Raw genomic sequence first — 23,709 nt, 5'->3', positions numbered from 1 at the left:
TTATGCTCCTCATAAACGTTTTCTCAACAGGGTCCGTCTGAGGATTTTTCCTTCCTCGGTACCAGGTACTCTATTTCTTCAGTCAAGCTGCGACGCAATGAGTGGTCGCCTACATTCCCCTCTGAGCGGGGGACAACAATCTTCTTTCCAGATCAGGCCACCAGGTCAGACTCCTGGGTGAGGGAACATTCCCCGGAGTTTTGTCAGCTGGTCTGCTGTGGGCGGAGATTTCGAATCGACCTCAGGGCGTTCTGACTGACTCTTTAACCCTTTACTACTCACCGACGTGAGCTCTGGTGGCAGTAGCCGAGGATGCCCTCAGGGCTCCTGGGAGTTTCTGGTTATTCTATCCTGCCTCCTTTTCTATTTCTACCTCACTTTCAGTAACACAGGAGGAGAATATGCGTGCTAGTCCTCTCGGCTCTGGTTGGGCCACCCATGACTTGAAGATACGGCTACAACTGTTGTCGGTAGAGGAGCCTTGGCTCCTACCTCGACTGGACTGTCTACTTCAACAGGGTCCTTTTCTTTGTTCAATCTTACACTGGTTTCATTTAACCGTGTGACTGTTCACGAGCCCTCAGAAGGGAGGAGTTCCCTAGTTCGGTTAGGCCTACTAGGCCCCGATTTCAGAAGTCTGTTACCTCTTCTCGCTTTTGCCACTTTTGGAAAGCTGTATGGGACATAATAAGGATAAAAGGGGGATTTCCCCTTCTTTCAGTTACCATTCAGCCGTAATCTTTGGTTTCTCTGGGAGGTTTTGCTCCGCTGCGCTTCAAACCACATTGACCTGAATTTTCGGTCCCTGCCTTTTTCGGTTTTCTTCCAAAAGAAATTAGCCTGGCGCCCGTAAGTTCGGGCGCTCTTTCAGGGAGTACTCTATTAGCAACTCCCCCGGCTGAGCTTCGGCCTCAGCGGTCGTTTCTCCCAAAGGGCATGTCCGTTTTTCATATAAATCTGACACTAGTGTTTTTCAGTCCTCTTTGACTGTTGTCAGGGCTCGCTGACTTTCTCTGCAGAGGTCTTAGGCTATTCGACGAAGGGTTTTTTCTTCTTTATTCTGTGCGATGCTCCCGTACTAAATAGCCAGGGTCCCAGCATATGCTGGGCTGTTGGATACATCTGACCATCAGACAGTCTTCTTGGCGGTTGCTCGGGAGCCTCCGTTTTCCATTTCAGCGCACTTTACGTGCGTGGTGGGACCTTCGTGGGCTGCTGCCCGTGGGGTCTCCATGAATACTTTAGGTCGGGCGGCTACTTGGTCCGGCCATCATACGTTTGTCAAATTCTACAAGTTTGACACTTTTGCGGCCTCTGCATCTGTTTGGCCGAGTGGTTTTACAGAACTCTCAGCGCTCTCCCACCCGTTTTGGGAGCTCTGGGACGTCCCCATTGTAACTACGCTCCAGTGGCCCCTAGTGGATGAAGGAGAAATCAGTATTTTGGTACTTACCGATAAATCCCTTTCTCCGATTCCACAGGGGCCACTGGACGCCCGCCCAGCGCTGTTCCTCCTTGTTTTTTGCTTAACGGTTTGCAGATCACCATATGACTGCTTGTTGAGTTCGGGCTAGCCGGTTGTTTGTTAGGTTCTGTTCCAGGTTTGGTTTGTGTTATCCTGGGTTACAGGGCGTCATTAACCTCCTCTACCTTACGGTTTGTTTATTACAGCTCTCCTCGGGCACAGTTTTACGTAGACTGGCTTGGAGGGGAGGTAGTAGGGGAGGAGCTAGCCACAGTGTAAGAATTTTAAAGTGCCAGCTCCCAATTACTGCCTACTATTTCCCCATTGTAACTACGCTCCAGTGGCCCCTGTGGAATCGGAGAAAGGGATTTATCGGTAAGTACCAAAATCCTGATTTCTTTATACGGGGGTATATTTTATTTAGAGACTTGCACTTTCCGACAGCTAGGTAGGGACTGCTATAATAAAATCATCCCATCCAAACCGCAGCAACATCTGTAGAACAAGAGACTGTTTTAGTTAGATGTTGACAAGTACAAAAAAAAAAAAAAAAGTCCACACGCAAACAGTATACCTTGAGAGTATGTATGTATTTGTGTGTATATGTATGTATTTGTGTGTGTGCATATGTATGTATGTGTGTGTGTGTGTGTGTGTATATATATATATATATATATATATATATATATATATATATATATATATTAATTTGCTGCAGGAACTGTACAGTAAAGTCACGGTTGGTATATTTTTTTTTTCTTATTTTTTTTTTTAGTAGGAGGTGTTAGTTTTGGGAAAGGAATGTTGCTGGGTGGTTCTGGTTCCTGACATGACTGAGTAGGAGGGCTATGAGGGGAGTGTGAGGTGTCTGGGGTGTGTGTGTGTGCTTTTCTCTTGATCCTCAGCTAAACATTTCCATCCTCACTGGACAGAGACACCTTTGTTAACCCAGAAGGCTGCAGGGTCTCCATAACGTCTCACCTCTCTCACACTCTACATCTTCCGAGCCATAGACAAACATGCTGTGCACAGGGACCCCACATCTGCTGCTGCTGCTTTTTACTGGAATTTTGCTACCTGCGTTTCTCACAGGTAATTGGGTGGAGTTGGGGGAGATCTAATAAATATGGGGTCACACTATAATTTCTCCTATAGGTCTTAAGATTCCTGTTTGGGTTTTTTATGGCAGTTGGATGCTCATGTCGGCATCGTGATGGATTTGCGGGCATGGATTAGCCACGGTTCTCTATGCTTAATTTAGACCATGATTTGAGAAGCGACTTTAATTTTATCCCTTTCTTTGGGATAGTTGTGTCTTTGGGCAAGTTTAAAGTAATCTATGATGTATGTGCTTTATCTTATGCCAAAAGCATGATCATTTAATACGTTTAAGCACATTGAAATACTTACCTGCTGTTGGACATTAAGGGCTTTGTTAGATAATTTCAGACGTAGACGACGTGCCCTAATGTAAAACACATCTCTGTTTTTCTGTAAATAAGTTGATGTAATATTTGCGGCTGGACGCAGGGTTGGTTCTGCACAGGGCTTTCCAAGCGCGGACAAGGCGCCCTTTGTGTAAGGTAACAGGGCGCCTTTCATGCTGGCACTGGACATTCGCCCGTTGTGGCCACTAACTCTGTACTGGCGACGGCCATGGATCCGGCCAGTGGCCTTTTTGCTTGTATCGTCTTCCCAATTCACTTTAACCCTTCTCATTCTGAAAGGGCTTATAGTTTAGGTGTTCCAGGCTTTACATTGAGGAAGCAGGAGAGACTTACAATTTGTTTTCGAACAAGTTTGAAAGAAGAACCTAGCAGTTTGGTGTAACAAACAACAAGGCCAACACAGCAAAATGTAGGCTTGGGTAGACACAGCATTTATTGTGGCACATGTGTGCAAACGCTTTGTGGAAGGTCAGCAGATGTAATGCGGTTCCCCAGTAGGCCACAGCAAAGGCGGCTATTCTAATGAAGACTGTTTTACTCCCATGTTGTAGAGCACAGAATTGACACAAGTTGAACCTTTTTGCTAACAAATGGTGCAAGTGCTGATCTTATGCTGAAGGGACAGTCAATTGTAGTGTATGTATGTGTTGCTTATTGACATTTCAGAAACATGTCTGTTTAGGAGCATACAGAGCAAAATTCTGTTCATGACTCTGGGCTTATTTACTGCAGCATATCATGAAGGAGCAGCCACAACACCCATACAGCCAAAAATCATTGTGAGGCACATTTATTAAGCCTGGTGAAGTGATAAAGTGGAAGATGACAAAGTACCAGCCAATCAGCTCCTAACGGCATGTTACAGGCTGGGTTTGAAATATGACAGGAGCTGATTGGTGCTTTATCACCTTCCACTTTATTACTTCACCATTCTTAATAAATCTGCCCCACAGTGTGTTAATACATGTAATACTAATCAGGAATGGCGTTATATTTGTCATGTGTTTTATGTTGGTTGCTTGAATACCAGAGCGCACGTATGTTACCGCATGGGTGTAAAACAAAATAAGATTCATCCAAGATGTGTCCTGTTAAAAAAAAAAAAAAAAAAAAAGTGTATATAATATTTTTGTATGTGCACTTTTCCGGCGCAGGCATAGAACATTGGATGATGTGGGGGAAAATGAAGTTTACTCGCTATGCAACAAGATAGAGCACAGTCACTCTGCTTAGCTGGTAACTAGCCTAGACTGGACTTTAGTACCACAGAGAGAAGTTCTAGTTTCATCAAAGCTAAAATAAGCTGTGCGTGCTGGAGGTGTCTTAAAACTGCTCAAGCATTTCATTAGTATCTGAGTGGATGATTGCTCTTAAAGTTATATGGAATTTCTGTATAGAGATTTTTATTTGGCCATTGCGGTCACCTGTGTCACATCCAACAAGTGGTAAAAAGTCTGATTTCTTTTAAAAATGGATGTCACAAAACAGTACAGAGAAGTCCTGGTGCCATTTGCAGTCTGTTAGTCACATGAGAACAGCATCCACACAAGAACCACGTGCTGGCCAGAACTCTGTTTTCTATATGCTATAAGCCTATGTATCCGGGATGTAGTTATCACAATACCGCCACCTACATCCCGCACACCCACAATTCCTACAGTCCGCATGCCGACTAACAGGGACTATTCCCGACCCACTCTGTGGGTGTCTACGTGCCGTATAGAGTGGGAATAGAACCTGAGGCGAATACACACTTGGTGTGACCGTGCACCTTAAATGTGTCCCTGGAGAGAACACATTTCTATAAAAGCACCACTTGCATAAAGAATTCTAACTTAATGGCTGAAGTTTGCAGAGTAATCAACTCTAATGTAAAATATGAGGATATTAGACAGACCATCATTAAATACCAGCCACAAGGAAATGTATTGCTGGTATTCCTAGATGTGTGTTATATATGGGATAATGTATCACCTACTATAAATTATGAAATCACAAAGAGTTAAGTGACCAGTTAAATGCATGATGCTGCAGCCTAATCAGCTACTTTCCAAAGCTACTGCTTGTCAGCGGTTTTACCTGCGAGATTTAACACGGCAATTATTATAGGTCATAGAAATTTGTCACTATCCTTTCCAGACATAATTGTGGTCATAACATCAGACTGTTTATACAGATATTTACATCAATGTATACTTGTATGAATCACTTGTGTGCTAGTAACTTTCTCTGTAAAATTCCATACAGCTACTTTCACAGGTCTGCTATGATAGTCACTAGGTGTATATTTACTCCATAACCAAAATAACATCACCGCCTTGTCAGAATTTTTATTTCCCAGAAAATGCTATTTCTGCCTTGCAAACATTAGGCAATCTCTCTAAGCTGGAGGTGTTCCTAAGCATTCTGCTGCCTGAGGTGTACCCGAAACAGCACATCCTTCTTACTTACACAAATATTAGTGTTCATGTGGTGTAGACTTTAAATCCACAAATAATGACTCTTAAATTGTTTTCATATGTACAAATTTAGTTCCGAACCAAGAAGACTTTAATCTTGTATCATTACCTAAATGTTGCTGTTACAGAAACTGGCTGACTATGCTTCAGGTACTCTTGAGGTAACGTGTAAACCCAAAAGTGATGGAAGCACAATTTGATTCTTTTAATCAAAAAGCTACTGATACATTGAATATTAATAGCTTTAAGGAACATTCTACTCCCTTGACTGCGCGAACGGTGGCTGCGCTGTTGCTTCTGCAGGCATGACATTAATAAAAAATATATATAATATACAGGGAGCGCTATTTTATCATATATGTATAAAAGTTTAATAGTAGCAATTAAAAATTAAACAATATTAAAAAACACAATTTCAAAAAGCATTGGATAATTCTGTTGATAAATTATGATAAACATACTTGCGCAGTAAAAATAATCCTTTTTTTGTATGTTAATGAAGTTTTATTATTCGGCTTCCTGTAAAGGAGCATTGGTAACAATGGCTTCGCTAGATTTTATACATTTTTTTAAAGTACCTGGATAAGGAACTATTCAGGTGTATTACTATTAGAAGTAATTACACCTGTGTTCTAATGAGTAGCTGTCTTTGATTGGATACCTCTTACATAAATACCTACCAATATGGATACCAAGGGCCGTAGTCAATAGCTGTCGGAAGCTGCTGTCTTGTCGGAAAGACTGCAGCTTCCGACAGATTTAACTCTTGTTAACTATACAGCGGTGGGTCTAGCAACTCGTGACTGTTCATTCATTATTCATCATTTATCAACCCGATTATCCATTGTTGTTTTTTTAATGTGTTTAATTATTAATTGCTACTTTTAGACGTATATGATAAAATAGCGCTCCCTGTATAGTATATATATTTTTGGTTACTTTGAATAATTGCAGAGTATTTGTTGCGAGCAGCATACCCTGTACTTATGAAATAACATTCCTTATCCAGAGTAATATCATTAAATCTATTTATATGATTGGTACCAGCTGCGCCTGATTGTCTCTTTTTACTTAAATCTATATAGAGCTATTTATTATATGACATTAATAAACAAGCTGCGCAGGTGCTTATGCAGACATGACATTAATAAACGGGATGCGGTCAAGATCCCGCCGGACAGAATCCCGGCGGTCGAAATACCGACGCCGGAATCCCGACCGGCACATATTCTCCCTCCGTGGGTGTCCACGACACCCATAGAAGGAGAATAAATGAGTGTGCCGAGCGTAGTGAGGCACCGTGCCCGTAGCGCGCCGAGCGAAGCGAGCCCGCAAGGGGCTGCGTTCCGCTCGCTACCCCTGTCGGGATTCCGGCGTCGGTATTTCGACCGCCGGGATCCCATCCAGCGGGATTTAGTACTGATCCCTAATAAACAGGCTGCGCCGTTGCTTCTGCAGGCATGAAGCGAATAAAAATGATGCACCGGTGCGTCTGCAGGCATGACATTTATAAACAAGCTGCGCAGGTGCTTCTAAAGGCATGGTGAATAAACAAGCTGCATCGGTGCTTCTGCAGGCATGAAGCGAATACACAGGCTGCACTGGTGTATCCTCTTGTATGATGCTACTAAAAACACTGCACTGGTGCTTCCATAGACATGAGGATAATAAACCGGCTGCACGGGTGCTTCTGCAGGCATGACCTTAATAAACAGGCTGCAGTGGTGCTTCTGCAGGCATGACCTTAATAAACAGGTGACCCTGGTGCTTTGGCAGTCATGATACCATAACCCCCCCCCCCCCTTAAGATGCATCTATGTGTATTCCTACTGTAGGCACTCCTTTTTATGTACCAGGAGCATATATTTCTGCCTATATGTCCTGAGCAGTAACATTCTGAAGTCCTTTCACATCTCACAAAATCCATGTACGTTGATGACCTAGGAACCTTCGGTATTACCTATAAAATGTGTGCATAGACAGCCTCTTTCTCTCCAGCTATTATTAATACAACTGACTGTTGTGTTGGTCAGTACTGGTAAAGATTAAAGCTGGTGAGTTGTTTGTTACCTAGACCTGCATTCGAGTACACTGATTTACCCAAACCGTTTAGGACTATGATGCAGTCCTGGAATATTATGTACTTTTAGACTGTATTGCTTTAAGGAGGTACCATTAACCAAGTCGGATTCCTAAGTTTGCGAATCGTCTGATTGTAAACATTCATCTGTCACATCATTATTCCCAGTCATATGCAGACAAAATCTTCTATAGCACATAAATCCGGTTCGGGATCGCGACTAGCGGTATTGTAACGACTTCCCTTCTAGACATTTTTCCATCCATCGGGCCTTTGCCATCACTTTATTCTGTGTGTATAAAACAAGGGATGTCCTATAAAAGAGGAGGTAAATTACACTTTGTAATAATGTATCATTTATTTATTTTTTTAGTGAATTTAATGTTACTTGGGACAGAGCTTTCTTCTTTTGTTCTTGGAATAGATAGGTTTTATTGTGTAGGATAAAAAAAATATATGCAAAATTAGGGTAAAAATGCATTATTGCAAATAAGACTTTTACCTAACGAGTGCAGTCTACCAGAAAAGACACAGTGCAGTCTCTTCTAAGTGTGTTTTATAGTGGGGGAAGGATAAGATCATAAATCTAAGCATTCATGTTACACCTGAGCTTCAAGTGAGGCGCCATGAAGCACATGAGAACGTACCCTGCATCATGTGTTACTGACAGCCTAGCGTGGCCTTGTGGCCAATCTCCTAAGAACGCTTAACACCCAGTTATCCATCCAACCTGCTGTGATTTAGACACCAAGCAGCACAGTCATTAATCCCAACTTCAGTGTCCACAACTAAACTAGCAAATGACGTGTGGTATGTGTGTGTATATATATATATATATATATATATATATATATATATATATGTATATATATATAGCCAGCAAATTCCATTACGCCTGAGTTCTAGTTACGCTAAAAAGAAATCCCACTTTCATAGGGGGAAAACAATTGCAAAACTAATATTATACCTCCAGGTACTTATATTATACATGTATGTTTCGCCTCAAAATAGCGGATTTGTATTATATGGAATAAAAAATAAGATTTTAAACCTACTGGTAAATCTATTTCTCCTAGTCCGTAGAGGATGCTGGGGACTCCGTAAGGACCATGGGGGTATAGACGGGCTCCGCAGGAGATGGGGCACCTAAAAAGAACTTTGACTATGGGTGTGCACTGGCTCCCCCCTCTATGCCCCTCCTCCAGACCTCAGTTAGAGAACTGTGCCCAGAGGAGATGGACAATACAAGGCAGGATTTAGCAATCCAAGGGCAAGATTCATACCAGCCCACACCAATCATACCATGTAACCTGGATCATACATAACCAGTTAACCATATGAACAACAACAGTAACGGTCCAAGACCGATTTCAACTGTAACATAACCCTTATGTAAGCAACAACTATATACAAGTCTTGCAGAGTTTCCGCACTGGGACAGGCGCCTAGCATCCTCTACGGACTAGGAGAAATAGATTTACCGGAAGGTTTAAAATCTTATTTTCTCTTACGTCCTAGAGGATGCTGGGGACTCCGTAAGGACCATGGGGTTTATACCAAAGCATCCAATCGGGCGGGAGAGTGCGTATGACTCTGCAGCACCAACTGAGCAAACGCTAGGTCCTCATCAGCCAGGGTATCAAACTTGTAGAATTTAGCAAAAGTATTTGACCCCGACCAAGTCGCCGCTCAGCAAAGTTGTAATACCGAGACGCCTCGGGCAGCCGCCCAAGAAGAGCCCACCTTCCTAGTGGAATGGGCCTTAACCGAATTTGGTACCGGCAATCCAGCCGTAGAGTGAGCCTGCTGAATCGTATTACAGATCCAGCGAGCAATAGTCTGCTTCGAAGCAGGTACGCCAATCTTATTGGCCACATACAGGACAAACAGAGCCTCTGTTTTCCTAATTCTAGCCGTCCTGGCTACATAAATCTTTTAGGCCCTGACTACGTCCAGGGATCTGGAATCCTCCAGGTCACTTGTAGCCACAGGCACCACAATAGGTTGATTCACATAGAATGAAGAAACCACCTTAGGCAAAAATTGCGGACGTGTCCTCAATTCAGCTCGATCCACATGAAAAATCAAGTAAGGGCTTTTGTGTGACAAAGCCGCCAATTCTGATACTCGCCTTGCCGATGCCAAGGCCAACAACATGACCACCTTCCAAGTAAGAAATTTCAACTCAACCTTGTTAAGCGGTTCAAACCAGTGTGATTTTAGAAACTGCAACACCACGTTGAGGTCCCACGGTGCCACTGGAGGCACAAAAGGAGGCTGGATGTGTAGCACTCCCTTTACAAACGTCTGGACTTCTGGAAGAGAAGCCAATTCCTTCTGAAAGAAAATCGAGAGGGCCGAAATCTGAACCCTAACAGCCTAATTTCAGGCCCATATCCACTCCTGTCTGTAGGAAGTGGAGAAAACGACCCAAATGAAAATCTTCCGTAGGTGCATTCTTGGTCTCGCACCAAGACACATACTTTCGCCAGATACGGTGATAATGCTTAACCGTCACCTCCTTCCTAGCCTTTATTAAAGTAGGGATGACCTCTTCCGGAATCCCCTTCTTCGCTAGGATTCGGCGTTCAACCGCCATGCCGTCAAACGTAACCGCGGTAAGTCCTGAAATACACAGGGCCCCTGTTGCAACAGTTCTTCCCTCTGAGGAAGAGGCCAGGGATCTCCTGTGAGCATCTCTTGTAGATCTGAGTACCAGGCCCTTCGAGGCCAGTCTGGGACAACGAGTATCGTCTGTACTCTTCTCTGCCTTATGATCCTCAACACTTTTGTGATGAGAGGAAGAGGAGGAAACACGTAGACCGATTTGAACACCCACGGTGTTATCAGAGCGTCTACTGCCACTGCCTGAGGGTCCCGAGACCTGGCACAATACCTCCAAAGCTTTTTGTTGAGGCGTGACGCCATCATGTCTATTTGAGGAGTTCCCCAAAGACGTGTTATGTCTGCAAAGACTTCTTGATGAAGTCCCCACTCTCCTGGATGGAGATCGTGTCTGCTGAGGAAGTCTGCTTCCCAGTTGTCCACTCCCGGAATGAAGACAGCCGACAGAGCGCTTACATGATTTTCCGCCCAGCGAAGAATCCTGGTGGTCTCCGCCATCGCGACTCTGCTTCTTGTCCCGCCTTGGCTGTTCACATGAGCCACTGCTGTGACATTGTCTGATTGAATCAGAACCGGTAGGTTTCGAAGAAGACTCTCCGCTTGTCGAAGGCCGTTGTAAATGGCCCTGAGTTCCAACACATTGATCTGTAGACAGGACTCCTGGTCTGACCAAAGTCCCTGAAAGTTTTTTCCCTGTGTGACTGCTCCCCATGCTCGGAGGCTCGCGTCCATGGTAACCAGGATCCAGTCCTGAATCCCGAACCGGCGACCCTCCAGCAGGTGAGCACTTTGCAACCACCACAGGAGAGACACTCTGGCCCCTGGGGACAGAGTTATTTTCCGATGTAAGTGCAGATGGGACCCGGACCCATTGAAAAGTCCTTGCATGGAACCTTCCGAAGGGAATGGCCTCGTAGGCCGCCACCATTTTTTCCCAGAACACGAGTGCATTGGGGAACTGACACCCTTTTCGGTTTTAGCAGGTCTCTGACCATGTTCTGGATGTCCTGGGCTTTCTCTATTGGGAGGAAGACCTTCATTTGTTCCGTATCCAGTATCATACCTAGGAACGGTAGTCGAGTTGTCGGAATCAACTGTGACTTCGGTAGATTTAGAATCCAACCATGTTGCTGGAGCACTCTCAGAGAGAGTGCCACACTGCTCAGCAATTTCTCCCTTGATCTCGCTTTTATCAGGAGATCGTCCAAGTATGGGATAATTGTGACTCCATGCTTGCGCAGGACCACCATCATTTCCGCCATTATCTTGGTGAAAATCCTCGGGGCCGTGGAAAGCCCAAACGGCAACGTCTGAAATTGGTAATGACAATCCTGTACAGTGAATCTCAGGTATTCCTGATGGGGGGCATGAAGGTACGCAAGGTACGCATCCTTTATGTCCAGAGACACCATAAACTCCCCCTCCTCCATGTTGGCTATTATCGCTCTGAGAGATTCCATTTTGAATTTGAATCTTTTTATGTACAGGTTTAGGGATTTCAGATTCAAAATAGGTTTCGGGACCACAAATAGGGTTGAGTAGTAACCTCTTCCCTGCTGGTGCAGGGGAACCTTGATTATCACTTGCTGTATACACAGCGTTTGAATTGCAGCTAACACTACATCCCTTTCCGATGTGGAAGCTGGTAGGGCCGATTTGAAAAATCGGCGCGGGGGCACCTCTTCGAATTCCAGTTTGTACCCCTGGGAAACTATTTCCAACACCCAGGGATTCAGGTCTGATCTGACCCAGGCCTGACTGAAAAGTCGAAGACGTGCCCCCACCGGTGCGGACTCCCTCAGGGGAGCCCCAGCGTCATGCTGTGGGTTTTGGAGCAGCCGGGGAGGACTTTTGTACCTGGGCACCTGCCGAAGCAGGTGCTCTTTTTGCCTCTGCCCTTACCTCTGACGAGGAAAGAGGATCCCCGACCTCTTTTGGACTTGTGCGACCGAAAGGACTGCATCTGATAGGGTGTTACTTTCTTTTCTTTTGCTGTTGGGGAATATATGGTAAAAAATTAGATTTACCTGCTGTAGCTGTGGAAACCTGGTCCGTCAGCCCATCCCCAAACAATACATCACCCTCATAGGGTAGTACTTCCATATGTTTTTTGGAATCCGCATCACCCGTCCTTTGGCGAGTCCATAAGGATCTTCTCGCTGAGATAGACATGGCATTGGCCCTAGAAGCCAGCAATCCAATGTCCCTTTGAGCATCCCTCATAAATAAGACTGCGTCTTTTATATGGGCTAGAGTTAAGAATATAGTATCCTTATCCATATTATCAAATTGATCTGTCAGCTCATCTGTCCAAGCTGCAATTGCGCTACACACCCATGCCGACGCAATTGTCGGTCTTAGCACAGCCCCCGTATGAGAATAAATACACTTTAAGGTAGTTTCTTGCCTGCGATCTGCAGGGTCCTTAAGGGTCGCTGTGTCAGGAGACTGTAGCGCCACTTTCTTGGACAAGCGCGTCAGGGCCTTGTCCACAGTGGGGGATGATTCCCAAATCTCCCTGTCCTGCTTAGGGAAGGGGTATGCCATATAAATTCTTTTGGAGATCTGCGGTCTCTTTTCCGGAGTCTCCCAAGCTTTTCCAAAGAAATCATTTAATTCATGAGATGTGGGAAAATTAATAATCTGTTTCTTTTCCTTAAACATGTGTACCCTTGTGTCGGGGACCAAGGGTTCATCCTCAATATGTAACATCCCTTATTGCCACAATCATACACTGAATGGTTTTATTCACCCTAGGGTGCAATTTTACTTCATCGTAGTCGACACTGGAGTCAGAATCCGTTTCGGTAGTAGTGTCTTGTGTTAAGGGACGCTTTTGAGACCCCGACGGGCCCTGTGAGTCGGTCCAATCCGAGGATTGACCTCCTGATGTCCCCCCTAATTCAGTCTTATCAAGCCTTTTATGTAAAGATGCCACACTTGCATTCAACATATGCCACATGTCCATCCAATCCGGAGTCGGCACAACCGACGGGGACACACCCCTCATTTGCTCCACCGCCTCCTTGGAGAAGCCCTCCGCCTCAGACATATCGACACACACGTACCGACACCCCACACGTACCGACACCCCACACACACAGGGATTAACTTATAAGGGGACAAAACCCCAACCAGGCCCTTAGGAGAGACAGAGAGAGAGAGAGTATGCCAGCACACACCAGCGCTTAAAAACACTGGAATATATATACCAGATAGCGCTTTTTATATATATATATATATATATATATATATATATATATATATATATATATAGCCTTAATTCCCAGTCACTGCGTCTCCAAAGTGCCCCCCTCCTCTTTTTTCCAGCCTGTGAAGGTTCAGCAGGGGAGAGATCAGGGAGCCAGCTTTTCCTCATGCAGTTTCTGTGGAGAAAATGGCGCTGGTTAGTGCTGAGGATCAAGCCCCGCCCACCCGACGGCGGGCTTTGGTCCCAGTAAACTTATATAAAAAATGGCGGGGGATTTGTGGATTTACTGTGCCACAGCCTAATCCTGCTTATATTGCCACAAAAATGAATATTGCTGTCCAGGGCGCCCCCCCCTGCACCCTCAGTGCCTGCATGTGTGTGTGTGTACTGGGAGCAATGGCGCGCAGCTTACCGCTGCACGCTTACCTCATGAAGATCTGATGTCTTCTGCCGCCTGATGTCTTCTTGCCTTCTCATACTCACCTGGCTTCTATCTTTGGCATCTGTGAGGAGGACGGCGGCGCGGCTCCGGGACGAACCCCAGGTGAGACCTGTGTTCCGACTCCCTCTGAAGCTAATGGTGTCCAGTAGCCTTAGAAACAGTGCCCAACTTGACAAGCCAGCTCTGTTTCTCTCTCCTCAGTCCCACGATGCAGGGAGCCTGTTGCCAACAGGACTCCCTGAAAATAAAAAACCTAACAAAATTCTTTAAAACAGAAAACTCTGGAGAGCTCCTTTCTCCTCTGGGCACAAGATCTAACTGAGGTCTGGAGGAGGGGCATAGAGGGAGGAGCCAGTGCACACCCATAGTCAAAGTTCTTTTTAGGTGCCCTATCTCCTGCGGAGCCCGTCTATACCCCCATGGTCCTTACGGAGTCCCCAGCATCCTCTAGGATGTAAGAGAAAAGGTGATATCACACGGCGCTACCAACCAATACAGCTCTTAAAAATTCTTCACATAAATATGGGGATAAACTTTCTTTCTCCCAGAAAATATTTCTGAGAAACAAAGAAAAACATACAATTGTGCAATACAGAGAGGCAGAAAGTGAAATCCAAGAGTGTTTTTATTGGTCCCACTCACAATTACACGGATTATTGATTGCGTATCACCCTCATTGGGTAGGTTATCCTCAGAGTAAGTGATTCTCAGTTGAAAAAGGTTAAAAAACTAACAAGCATATCACCAAACTGTAAAGTCCTCCCCAAGGTCACCGTTTTAGTCCAGTTTGGCAAGACAAATTCCTCCACAACTCCGGAATTGTGGGAGACAGCACCAGTTTATTAACATCCACGGCGTCCTTTTCAGAGGTTTTTTCAGAAGGTGAAAAAGTCCCAAAGCTTAAACGTGTTTTCAGAGCCAATGGGCACTTTAAGAATTTGATAGTGTGGGCTGGCTCTTCCCTCTATGCCCCTCCTACCAGACTCAGTCTAGGAAACTGTGCCCGAGGAGATGGACATACTTTGAGAGAAGGATAGATAAGGTAAGTGGTGAGATTCAGAACAAGCACACACAAGAGGAAAGCCAAACATGAAACGGGAACAGCAATGACTGAACCAAGTAACATTGCAGGAAGAACGAAGCACTGGGCGGGCGCCCAGTATCCACTACAGACTACGAGAAAAGGATTTACCAGTAGGTAATTAAAATCCTATTTTCTCTTGCGTCCTAGAGGATACTGGGGTCCATTTAGTACCATGGGGATGTACCAAAGCTTCCAATCGGGGTGGGAGAGTGCTGAGGTTCCTGATTGACCCAACTGAAGGTCCTCAAAGTCCAAAGTATCGAACTTGTAGAACTTGGTAAACGTGATTGAAACTGACCAAGTAACTGCTCGGCAGAGCTGTAAAGCCGAGACACCCCGGGCAGCCGCCCAGGAAGAACCCACCAACCTAGTACAGTTGGCCTGTACAGATCTTGGACATGGCATACCTGCTGTGGAATAAGCATGCTGTATAGTAAGCCTGAACCAGCGTGCGATATTCTGTTTTGAAGCAGGACACCCAATCTAATTGGGATCATAAAGAACAAACAGCGAGTCCAATTTTCTGTGACAAGCTGTTCTCTTCACATACACCTTCAAAGCCCTCACAACATCCAAAGACTTTGAAGTAGCAGAATGGAAAATTAAATAGGGACATTTATGAGACAAAGCCCCCAATTCCGACACACTTCTTGCTGAAGCCAAGACCAACAGTGTGATCTTCCACGTAAGAGAAGTTACGTCCACCTCCAGTAACTGTTCAAACTAGTCCGATTGGAGGAAATGGAGCACCTCATCGAGATCCCAAGGTGCCGTGGGAGGCACAAAGGGAGCGTGGATGTGCAGAACACATTTCAAGAAAGTCTGGACCTCGGAGAGAAGCCAATAGTTTCTGAAAGAAAATGGGCAAGACCGAATCTGGATTTTTAAGGAGCCTAGACGCAGGCCCACATCCACACCTGCCTGCAGGAAACGTCCCAGATGAAATTCCACCGCAGAACAATTTCTGCTCTCACACTAAGATGTATTTCTTCCAAATACGATGGAAATGCTTAGACGTTACCCCCTTCCCGGCTCGGATCATAGTCTTGATTGTTCGACTTGTTGAGCCGAGAGTGTCAGAACTCTGGTATTTTGTGTATCCAAGTTAGAATCAATATGTGGTTCTGTGGTGGGCGCACAGTGCAGGAAACTTGGTGGGCGTAGATAAGACTTGCGGATGAGGTACACAGGAAGATGAGGTTAATATTGATATGCTTTATTGTAGATTACATGAAATATACTGGCAAAAGAATCAGTTCAATATCTGGATTGCTTGAGCCGGACTGGAATCCAGCGAGACAACTGGAACTGGAGTTAGTTAATATCCGACTTGCTTGAACCGGCCTGGAATCCGGTGAGACAACTGGAACTGGAGTCAGTTAAATATCAGACTTGCTTGAACCGGCCTGGAATCCGGTGAGACAACTGGAACTGGAGTCAGTTAAATATCAGACTTGCTTGAACCGGCCTGGAATCCGGTGAGACAACTGGAACTGGAGTCAGTTAAATATCAGACTTGCTTGAACCGGCCTGGAATCCGGTGAGACAACTGGAACTGGAGTCAGTTAAATATCAGACTTGCTTGAACCGGCCTGGAATCCGGTGAGACAACTGGAACTGGAGTCAGTTAAATATCAGACTTGCTTGAACCGGCCTGGAATCCGGTGAGACAACTGGAACTGGAGTCAGTTAAATATCAGACTTGCTTGAACCGGCCTGGAATCCGGTGAGACAACTGGAACTGGAGTCAGTTAAATATCAGACTTGCTTGAACCGGCCTGGAATCCGGTGAGACAACTGGAGTCAGTTAAATATCAGACTGATTAGCTTGCACTTGGACTGAGCTGTTTCAGGAATGCTTGCAGCAGCACACTCAAGGACACACTGGAAGATTATTTAACTTCAGGAAACTCAGCACAGGTGTTACTTCTATGAGCTGGAATCACAGTGTTAGTATTGCTGCAGTGAGTAGAAATCACAGTGCTGGTAATACTTGCTTTGAGCTGAAATCACAGTGCTGGTAATGCTGCTAAGAACTGAAGTCTCTGTGCTGATGATATACAATGAGCTGGAATCACAGGTAGTTTAAAGAGCTTTCAGGGCACAAGGAGTGAACCCTGAAGTATGAGTCTAGACGCAGCTAGGAAGCGACGTTGTTCTGGACGATTTGCTAGGGCCCTGCCCAGCCCCTTTATCCCCCTTGCTGGACAGTGATTGGGCAGTGGAATCATGTGACTGAACCGACAGCCGTGGTTGGTAGAGTTGCGGTCAGCTGATCATTGGCAACATGGCGGCGCCCAGTACCTGCGGCCAGCGGGGAGGATAGCGGTGAGCTGGAATGGAGTTCAGGGGTACTGGAGCCAGCACAGTGGGAGGCGACATGACACCTGCAGGACCACCGGAGCCGGACTAGGCTGCGCACTGGTAAGATCTGTGACGTTAAGTCCCGATTCCTGACAGTACCCCTCCCTTCAAGGGTGGCCACCGGACACCTTTTAGGCTTCAATGGAAATTTGCTATGGAAGACTCGGACTAAATAAGGAGCATGCACATCTGAAGCATTAATCCAAGCTCTCTCTTCAGGACCATATCCTCTCCAGTCGATTAGGTATTGCAGACGACCATAACGACATCTAGAATCAAGAATTTTCTCAACTTCAAATTCCACACCACGGCTGGTAACAACTTTCGGAGCTTTTGGAGGAGTCTGTTGGAAGCGATTGAGCACTAGAGGCCGGAGGAGAGAGATATGGAAAGAATTCGGAATTTTTAGATATGAAGGCAAAGTCAACTTATAAGCTACTGGATTGATTACTTGTTCCACAGGAAAAGGACCGATAAATCTTGGAGCAAACTTCATGGAAGGAACTTTGAGTCTAAGATTACGAGTAGACAGCCAAACTCGATCTCCTGGCTTTAAACTGGGAACAGCTCGTCTCTTCTGATCAGCAAAAAATTTATATCTGGCGGAGGCTTTCTTTAAAGACTGATGAATTGACTTCCACACTTTAGAGAATTGTTGTAAAGAAACGGAAGCAGCTGGGACATCAACTGCCGGTAATGATTGAAAATCAGGTACTCGTGGATGTTGGCCATAAACTGTGAAGAAAGGTGTTGTGTCAGTGGCAGTATGGTAACGAAAGTTGTGAGCAAACTCTGCCCAGGGTAGTAGATCTACCCAATCGTCTTGAGATGAAGAGACATAAAGCCTGATAAATGTTTCTAATTCTTGATTTACCCTTTCTGTTTGGCCATTTGTCTGTGGATGGTATGCTGAAGAGAATTTCAGTTTTACTTGAAGAGCTGAACAGAGGGCTTTCCAAAACTTCGCCACAAACTGTACTCCTCGGTCAGATATAATTTCAGTTGGAAGTCCATGAAGACGAAAGATTTCTCGAAGAAAGTGCTGGGCCAGCTTGTTTGCTGATGGTAGCCCTGTGAGTGGAATGAAATGAGCCATTTTTGAGAACCTGTCGACCACTACCCAGATGGTATTGTGACCACGGGAAGGCGGTAACTCAGAGATAAAGTCCATAGAAATATGGGACCATGGTCGTGTAGGAATAGATAATGGCTGTAAAGTTCCCGCTGGAGACTGCCGGGAGGTTTTATGTTGAGCACATTTGGGACATGACTGCACAAAATCTTGAATGTCGGACTTCATGTTGGGCCACCAATAGGACCTTTGAAGAGTTTTATAAACTTTAAGAACTCCAGGATGTCCAAAGAACTGAGAAGTATGTGCCCAAGTCAGTAATTTCTTCCGCAATTCTGGTGTTACAAACATTTTGCCAGGAGGAGGAGTAGAATACGTAACTTGAGTAGTAGCAAATGATACTGGACTAATAATAGGACGTTCTTCTTGTGAATTTGCCTCTGTATCTGGAACCATGGAACGTGATAAGGCGTCCGCTTTCACGTTTTGAGACCCAGGACGAAATGTGATAAGGAAACTGAATCTAGAAAAGAATAAAGCCCACCGGGCCTGACGTGGGTTGAGACATTGAGCAGACTTGAGGTACAGCAAGTTTTTATGATCTGTAAGAATTGATACAGGAAATTTAGCTCCTTCTAGAAGATATCTCCATTCCTCCAGAGCCAACTTGATTGCTAACAATTCCTGATCACCAATAGAATAATTCCTTTCTGCAGGGGAAAATTTTCTGGAGAAAAAACCACATGGATGCAACTTTCCAGCATCAGAAGTCTGTGAGAGAACTGCTCCCACACCTACTGTGGACGCATCCACTTCTAAAATGAAAGGCTTCTGAACATCAGGCTGATGGAGAACTGGTGCGGTGATAAAAGCTTGCTTGATAAGGTGAAAAGCAGACAGAGCTTCCTTGGACCAGTGAGCCGGATCAGAACCTTTGCGGGTTAAAGCAGTAATTGGTGCTACCAGTGTTGAAAATCCTTTGATAAACTTTCTGTAATAGTTAGCGAATCCCAAAAACCTTTGTACTGCCTTCACAGTTGTAGGAAGAGTCCAATTGAGTATGGAATCTAACTTGGCAGGATCCATACGGAGTTCAGAGCCAGATATAATGTATCCAAGGAATGGAATAGATGAGACTTCGAATGTACATTTTGATAACTTTCCATACAAACGATTCTGACGAAGACGGCTGAGAACTTCTCTGACTTGTTGACGATGTGTTGCAAGATCTCGAGAAAAAATGAGGATATCGTCTAAATAAACAACGACAAATTTGTACAAAATGTCTCTGAAGATTTCGTTTACAAAATGCTGAAACACTGCAGGAGCATTACTTAACCCAAAAGGCATCACAAGGTATTCATAATGACCATCTCTAGTGTTAAAAGCTGTTTTCCATTCATCTCCTTTGCGTATTCTTATAAGATTGTAGGCACCTCGTAAATCGAGCTTGGTGAAGATAGTGGCTCCTTTAACTCTGTCAAAAAGCTCGGTAATTAAGGGCAAAGGATAACCATTCTTAACTGTAATATCATTAAGACCACGATAATCTATACAAGGTCGAAGACCACCATCTTTCTTTTTAACAAAGAAGAACCCAGCGCCTGCAGGAGATGAGGAAGGCCGAATGAAACCCTTTTGGAGATTTTCTTTAATGTATTCTGACATTGCTGTAGTCTCTGGAACAGATAGTGGATAGGTACGTCCCTTGGGTGGAGTTTTCCCTGGAATGATATCAATGGGACAGTCCCACTCTCGATGAAGAGGTAACTCATTTGCAGCTTGCTCACTGAATACATCTGAAAAGTCCTGGTATACATCTGGTAATACATCTGAAGCTTTAGTCTGTCGGACGGGAATAACATGCTGTAAACAGGACTTGAAGCAAGAGGGGCTCCAAGCAGAAATCTGAAGAGTGGACCAGTCAATGGATGGATTGTGCAATTGCAGCCATGGAAGGCCTAGAACCATCTCGTGGGTAGCCTTGGGAATCACAAAGAACTCAATCTGTTCAGAATGGAGAATCCCAATACGTAAAGACAAAGGTGCTGTCTGAAGGGTGATATTACTTTCTGGTATGCAACTTCCATTAACCGCAGTCAAAGCTATAGGCCTGAGTAATGTTTTAGTAGGCAGACCCAATTCATGTACTACAGAGAGGGTCAGAAAGTTGCCTGCAGCTCCTGAGTCTAGGAGTGCTGAGAGAAATCTTGTACCATGGAAGTATTCCAGAGTTGCAGGCAGAATACAATCTTTCTGTGGAGAAGTTTTCTGAAGGATTCCTAACCTGACTTCCCCTTTACAGGTTAGGCTCTGGCGTTTCCCGGACGGGTGGGACAAGAACCCAGGAAATGACCTGGAGCAGCACAATAAAGGCACAACTTCCATCGCTGTCTTCGAGAGCGCTCCTCAGAGGATAGGCGTGATCGATTAATCTCCATTGGTTCTTCTGAGGATGCAGATGGAGAAGATGCACGAGGAACAGAGTGTATCTTTGTATGGTCACCCCTGAATCTCTCACTAATCCGTTCTCTCATACGTAGATCAATCTTAACGCATAAGGAGATCAAGTCATCTAACTTAGTCGGAAGATCACGCGTTGCCAGTTCATCCTTTAGTTTATCAGAAAGTCCATGCCTAAAAGCAGCCACCAAAGCATCATTATTCCAATTTAGCTCGGATGCTAAAGTCTGAAACTGAATTACAAATTGCCCAACAGGGCGTGATCCCTGCTGTATCTGGAGAATGGTAGCAGAAGCAAAGGAAGACCTGCCGGGCTCATCAAATATTCTTCTGAAGGTGCTCACAAAGTCCTTGTAGTTGGTTAACAGAGAATCAGCACGCTCCCATAATGGTGACACCCAGTTCAGAGCAGAACCTGACAGCAAGGACACGATATAGGCCACTTTAGTTCTATCCGTAGGAAAGTTATGAGGAAGTAATTCGAAGTGTACTTCACAAACATTTAAAAAGCCTCGGCAGAGTTTTGGATTGCCGTCAAACTTGCAAGGTGTGGGCAGCTGAAGATGTGACACCCGGGTGTCGGCTGTTGCTAGCTGAATTGATGTAACTGGTGCAGGATTGGATACTGGAGTAGCTGAACTTAAAGATGATTGCATGTTATTAAGATGTGTAGAGACCTCTTGCAAGAACTGAATCACTTGCCACTGGGCGGTTTCCTGACCTTCTAGTCTGGTTATAAGACTTTGAAGAGCCCCTGGACCAACACTCTGATCATCACTTGAATCCATTTGGTCCAGAACAAACTGTCAGAACTCTGGTATTTTGTGTATCCAAGTTAGAATCAATATGTGGTTCTGTGGTGGGCGCACAGTGCAGGAAACTTGGTGGGCGTAGATAAGACTTGCGGATGAGGTACACAGGAAGATGAGGTTAATATTGATATGCTTTATTGTAGATTACATGAAATATACTGGCAAAAGAATCAGTTCAATATCTGGATTGCTTGAGCCGGACTGGAATCCAGCGAGACAACTGGAACTGGAGTTAGTTAATATCCGACTTGCTTGAACCGGCCTGGAATCCGGTGAGACAACTGGAACTGGAGTCAGTTAAATATCAGACTTGCTTGAACCGGCCTGGAATCCGGTGAGACAACTGGAACTGGAGTCAGTTAAATATCAGACTTGCTTGAACCGGCCTGGAATCCGGTGAGACAACTGGAACTGGAGTCAGTTAAATATCAGACTTGCTTGAACCGGCCTGGAATCCGGTGAGACAACTGGAACTGGAGTCAGTTAAATATCAGACTTGCTTGAACCGGCCTGGAATCCGGTGAGACAACTGGAACTGGAGTCAGTTAAATATCAGACTTGCTTGAACCGGCCTGGAATCCGGTGAGACAACTGGAACTGGAGTCAGTTAAATATCAGACTTGCTTGAACCGGCCTGGAATCCGGTGAGACAACTGGAACTGGAGTCAGTTAAATATCAGACTTGCTTGAACCGGCCTGGAATCCGGTGAGACAACTGGAGTCAGTTAAATATCAGACTGATTAGCTTGCACTTGGACTGAGCTGTTTCAGGAATGCTTGCAGCAGCACACTCAAGGACACACTGGAAGATTATTTAACTTCAGGAAACTCAGCACAGGTGTTACTTCTATGAGCTGGAATCACAGTGTTAGTATTGCTGCAGTGAGTAGAAATCACAGTGCTGGTAATACTTGCTTTGAGCTGAAATCACAGTGCTGGTAATGCTGCTAAGAACTGAAGTCTCTGTGCTGATGATATACAATGAGCTGGAATCACAGGTAGTTTAAAGAGCTTTCAGGGCACAAGGAGTGAACCCTGAAGTATGAGTCTAGACGCAGCTAGGAAGCGACGTTGTTCTGGACGATTTGCTAGGGCCCTGCCCAGCCCCTTTATCCCCCTTGCTGGACAGTGATTGGGCAGTGGAATCATGTGACTGAACCGACAGCCGTGGTTGGTAGAGTTGCGGTCAGCTGATCATTGGCAACATGGCGGCGCCCAGTACCTGCGGCCAGCGGGGAGGATAGCGGTGAGCTGGAATGGAGTTCAGGGGTACTGGAGCCAGCACAGTGGGAGGCGACATGACACCTGCAGGACCACCGGAGCCGGACTAGGCTGCGCACTGGTAAGATCTGTGACGTTAAGTCCCGATTCCTGACAGAGAGGCCATCATGTCTACTCCTGGAATGAAGACCACTGACAACGCCACAGCATTTCGTTCTGCCCAGAGGAGAATTCTTGACACCTCTGACATTGCTGCTCTGCTCTTCATTCCGCCCCGTCTGTTTATGTACGTCACTGCCGTTACATTGTCCGACTGGACCTGAGTGGCCCGATCTTGAAGATGTGAGGTCTGCAGAAGGGCGTTGTATACGGCCCTGAGTTCCAGAATGTTGATTTGAAGGACAATTTCCTGACTTGACCATCTTCCTTGAAACTGCACCCCCTGGGTGACTGCCCTTCAACCTCTGATGCTTGCGTCTGTGGTTAACAGAATCCAGTTCTGAATTCCGAACCTTTGACCTCCGACGAGGCGAGAAGACTGTAGCCACTACAGAAAGGAGATCCTGGCTTTTGGCGACAGATGGAAACCCTGGTGCATGTGAAGAAGCTATCCAGACCATTTGTCCAACAGATCTATCTGGAAGGGTCTTGCGTGAAAACTTCCGTATTGAAGAGCCTCGTAAGAGGTCACCATGTTCCCCAGAAGGCGAATGCACAGATGCACTGAAACCTGGGCTGGCTTCAGGACGTCCCGACTGGATTACCAATGCCTTTTCCAACGAAAGGAACACTTTCTGCGACTCCGTGTCCAGTACCATTCCCAGGAATGGGAGCCTCCTTGTTGGCTCTAGGTGAGATCTTAGAAGGTTTAGAATCCACCCCTGATCCTGGAGTAGTTTGGTTGAGAGACCAATGCTGTCCAGCAACCTTTCCCTGGACAGTGCTTTTGTCAGTTGATCGTCC

The 23,709-nt window shown here is 45.3% G+C and overlaps 1 protein-coding gene across 2 annotated transcripts in view; it reads left to right on the top strand.

Moving 5' to 3' along the window:
* The first annotated feature begins 2,289 nt into the window (after positions 1–2,289).
* Positions 2,290–23,709, top strand: part of SNORC (secondary ossification center associated regulator of chondrocyte maturation) — a 134,622-nt gene continuing 113,202 nt past the window's right edge. Inside the window, exon 1 of one of the 2 annotated variants that reach the window (XM_063915734.1) lies at positions 2,290–2,557. In XM_063915734.1, the coding sequence (XP_063771804.1) occupies positions 2,485–2,557 (73 nt within the window). In that variant the 5' untranslated portion in view covers positions 2,290–2,484. The remainder of the gene's footprint in view (positions 2,558–23,709) is intronic. The other variant, XM_063915733.1, reaches the window with a different exon arrangement.

Source organism: Pseudophryne corroboree, chromosome 4 (genome assembly GCF_028390025.1).
Source record: "Pseudophryne corroboree isolate aPseCor3 chromosome 4, aPseCor3.hap2, whole genome shotgun sequence".
Classification (NCBI taxonomy): Eukaryota; Metazoa; Chordata; class Amphibia; order Anura; family Myobatrachidae; genus Pseudophryne; species Pseudophryne corroboree.
This window is presented reverse-complemented; position numbering and strand designations above follow the sequence as displayed.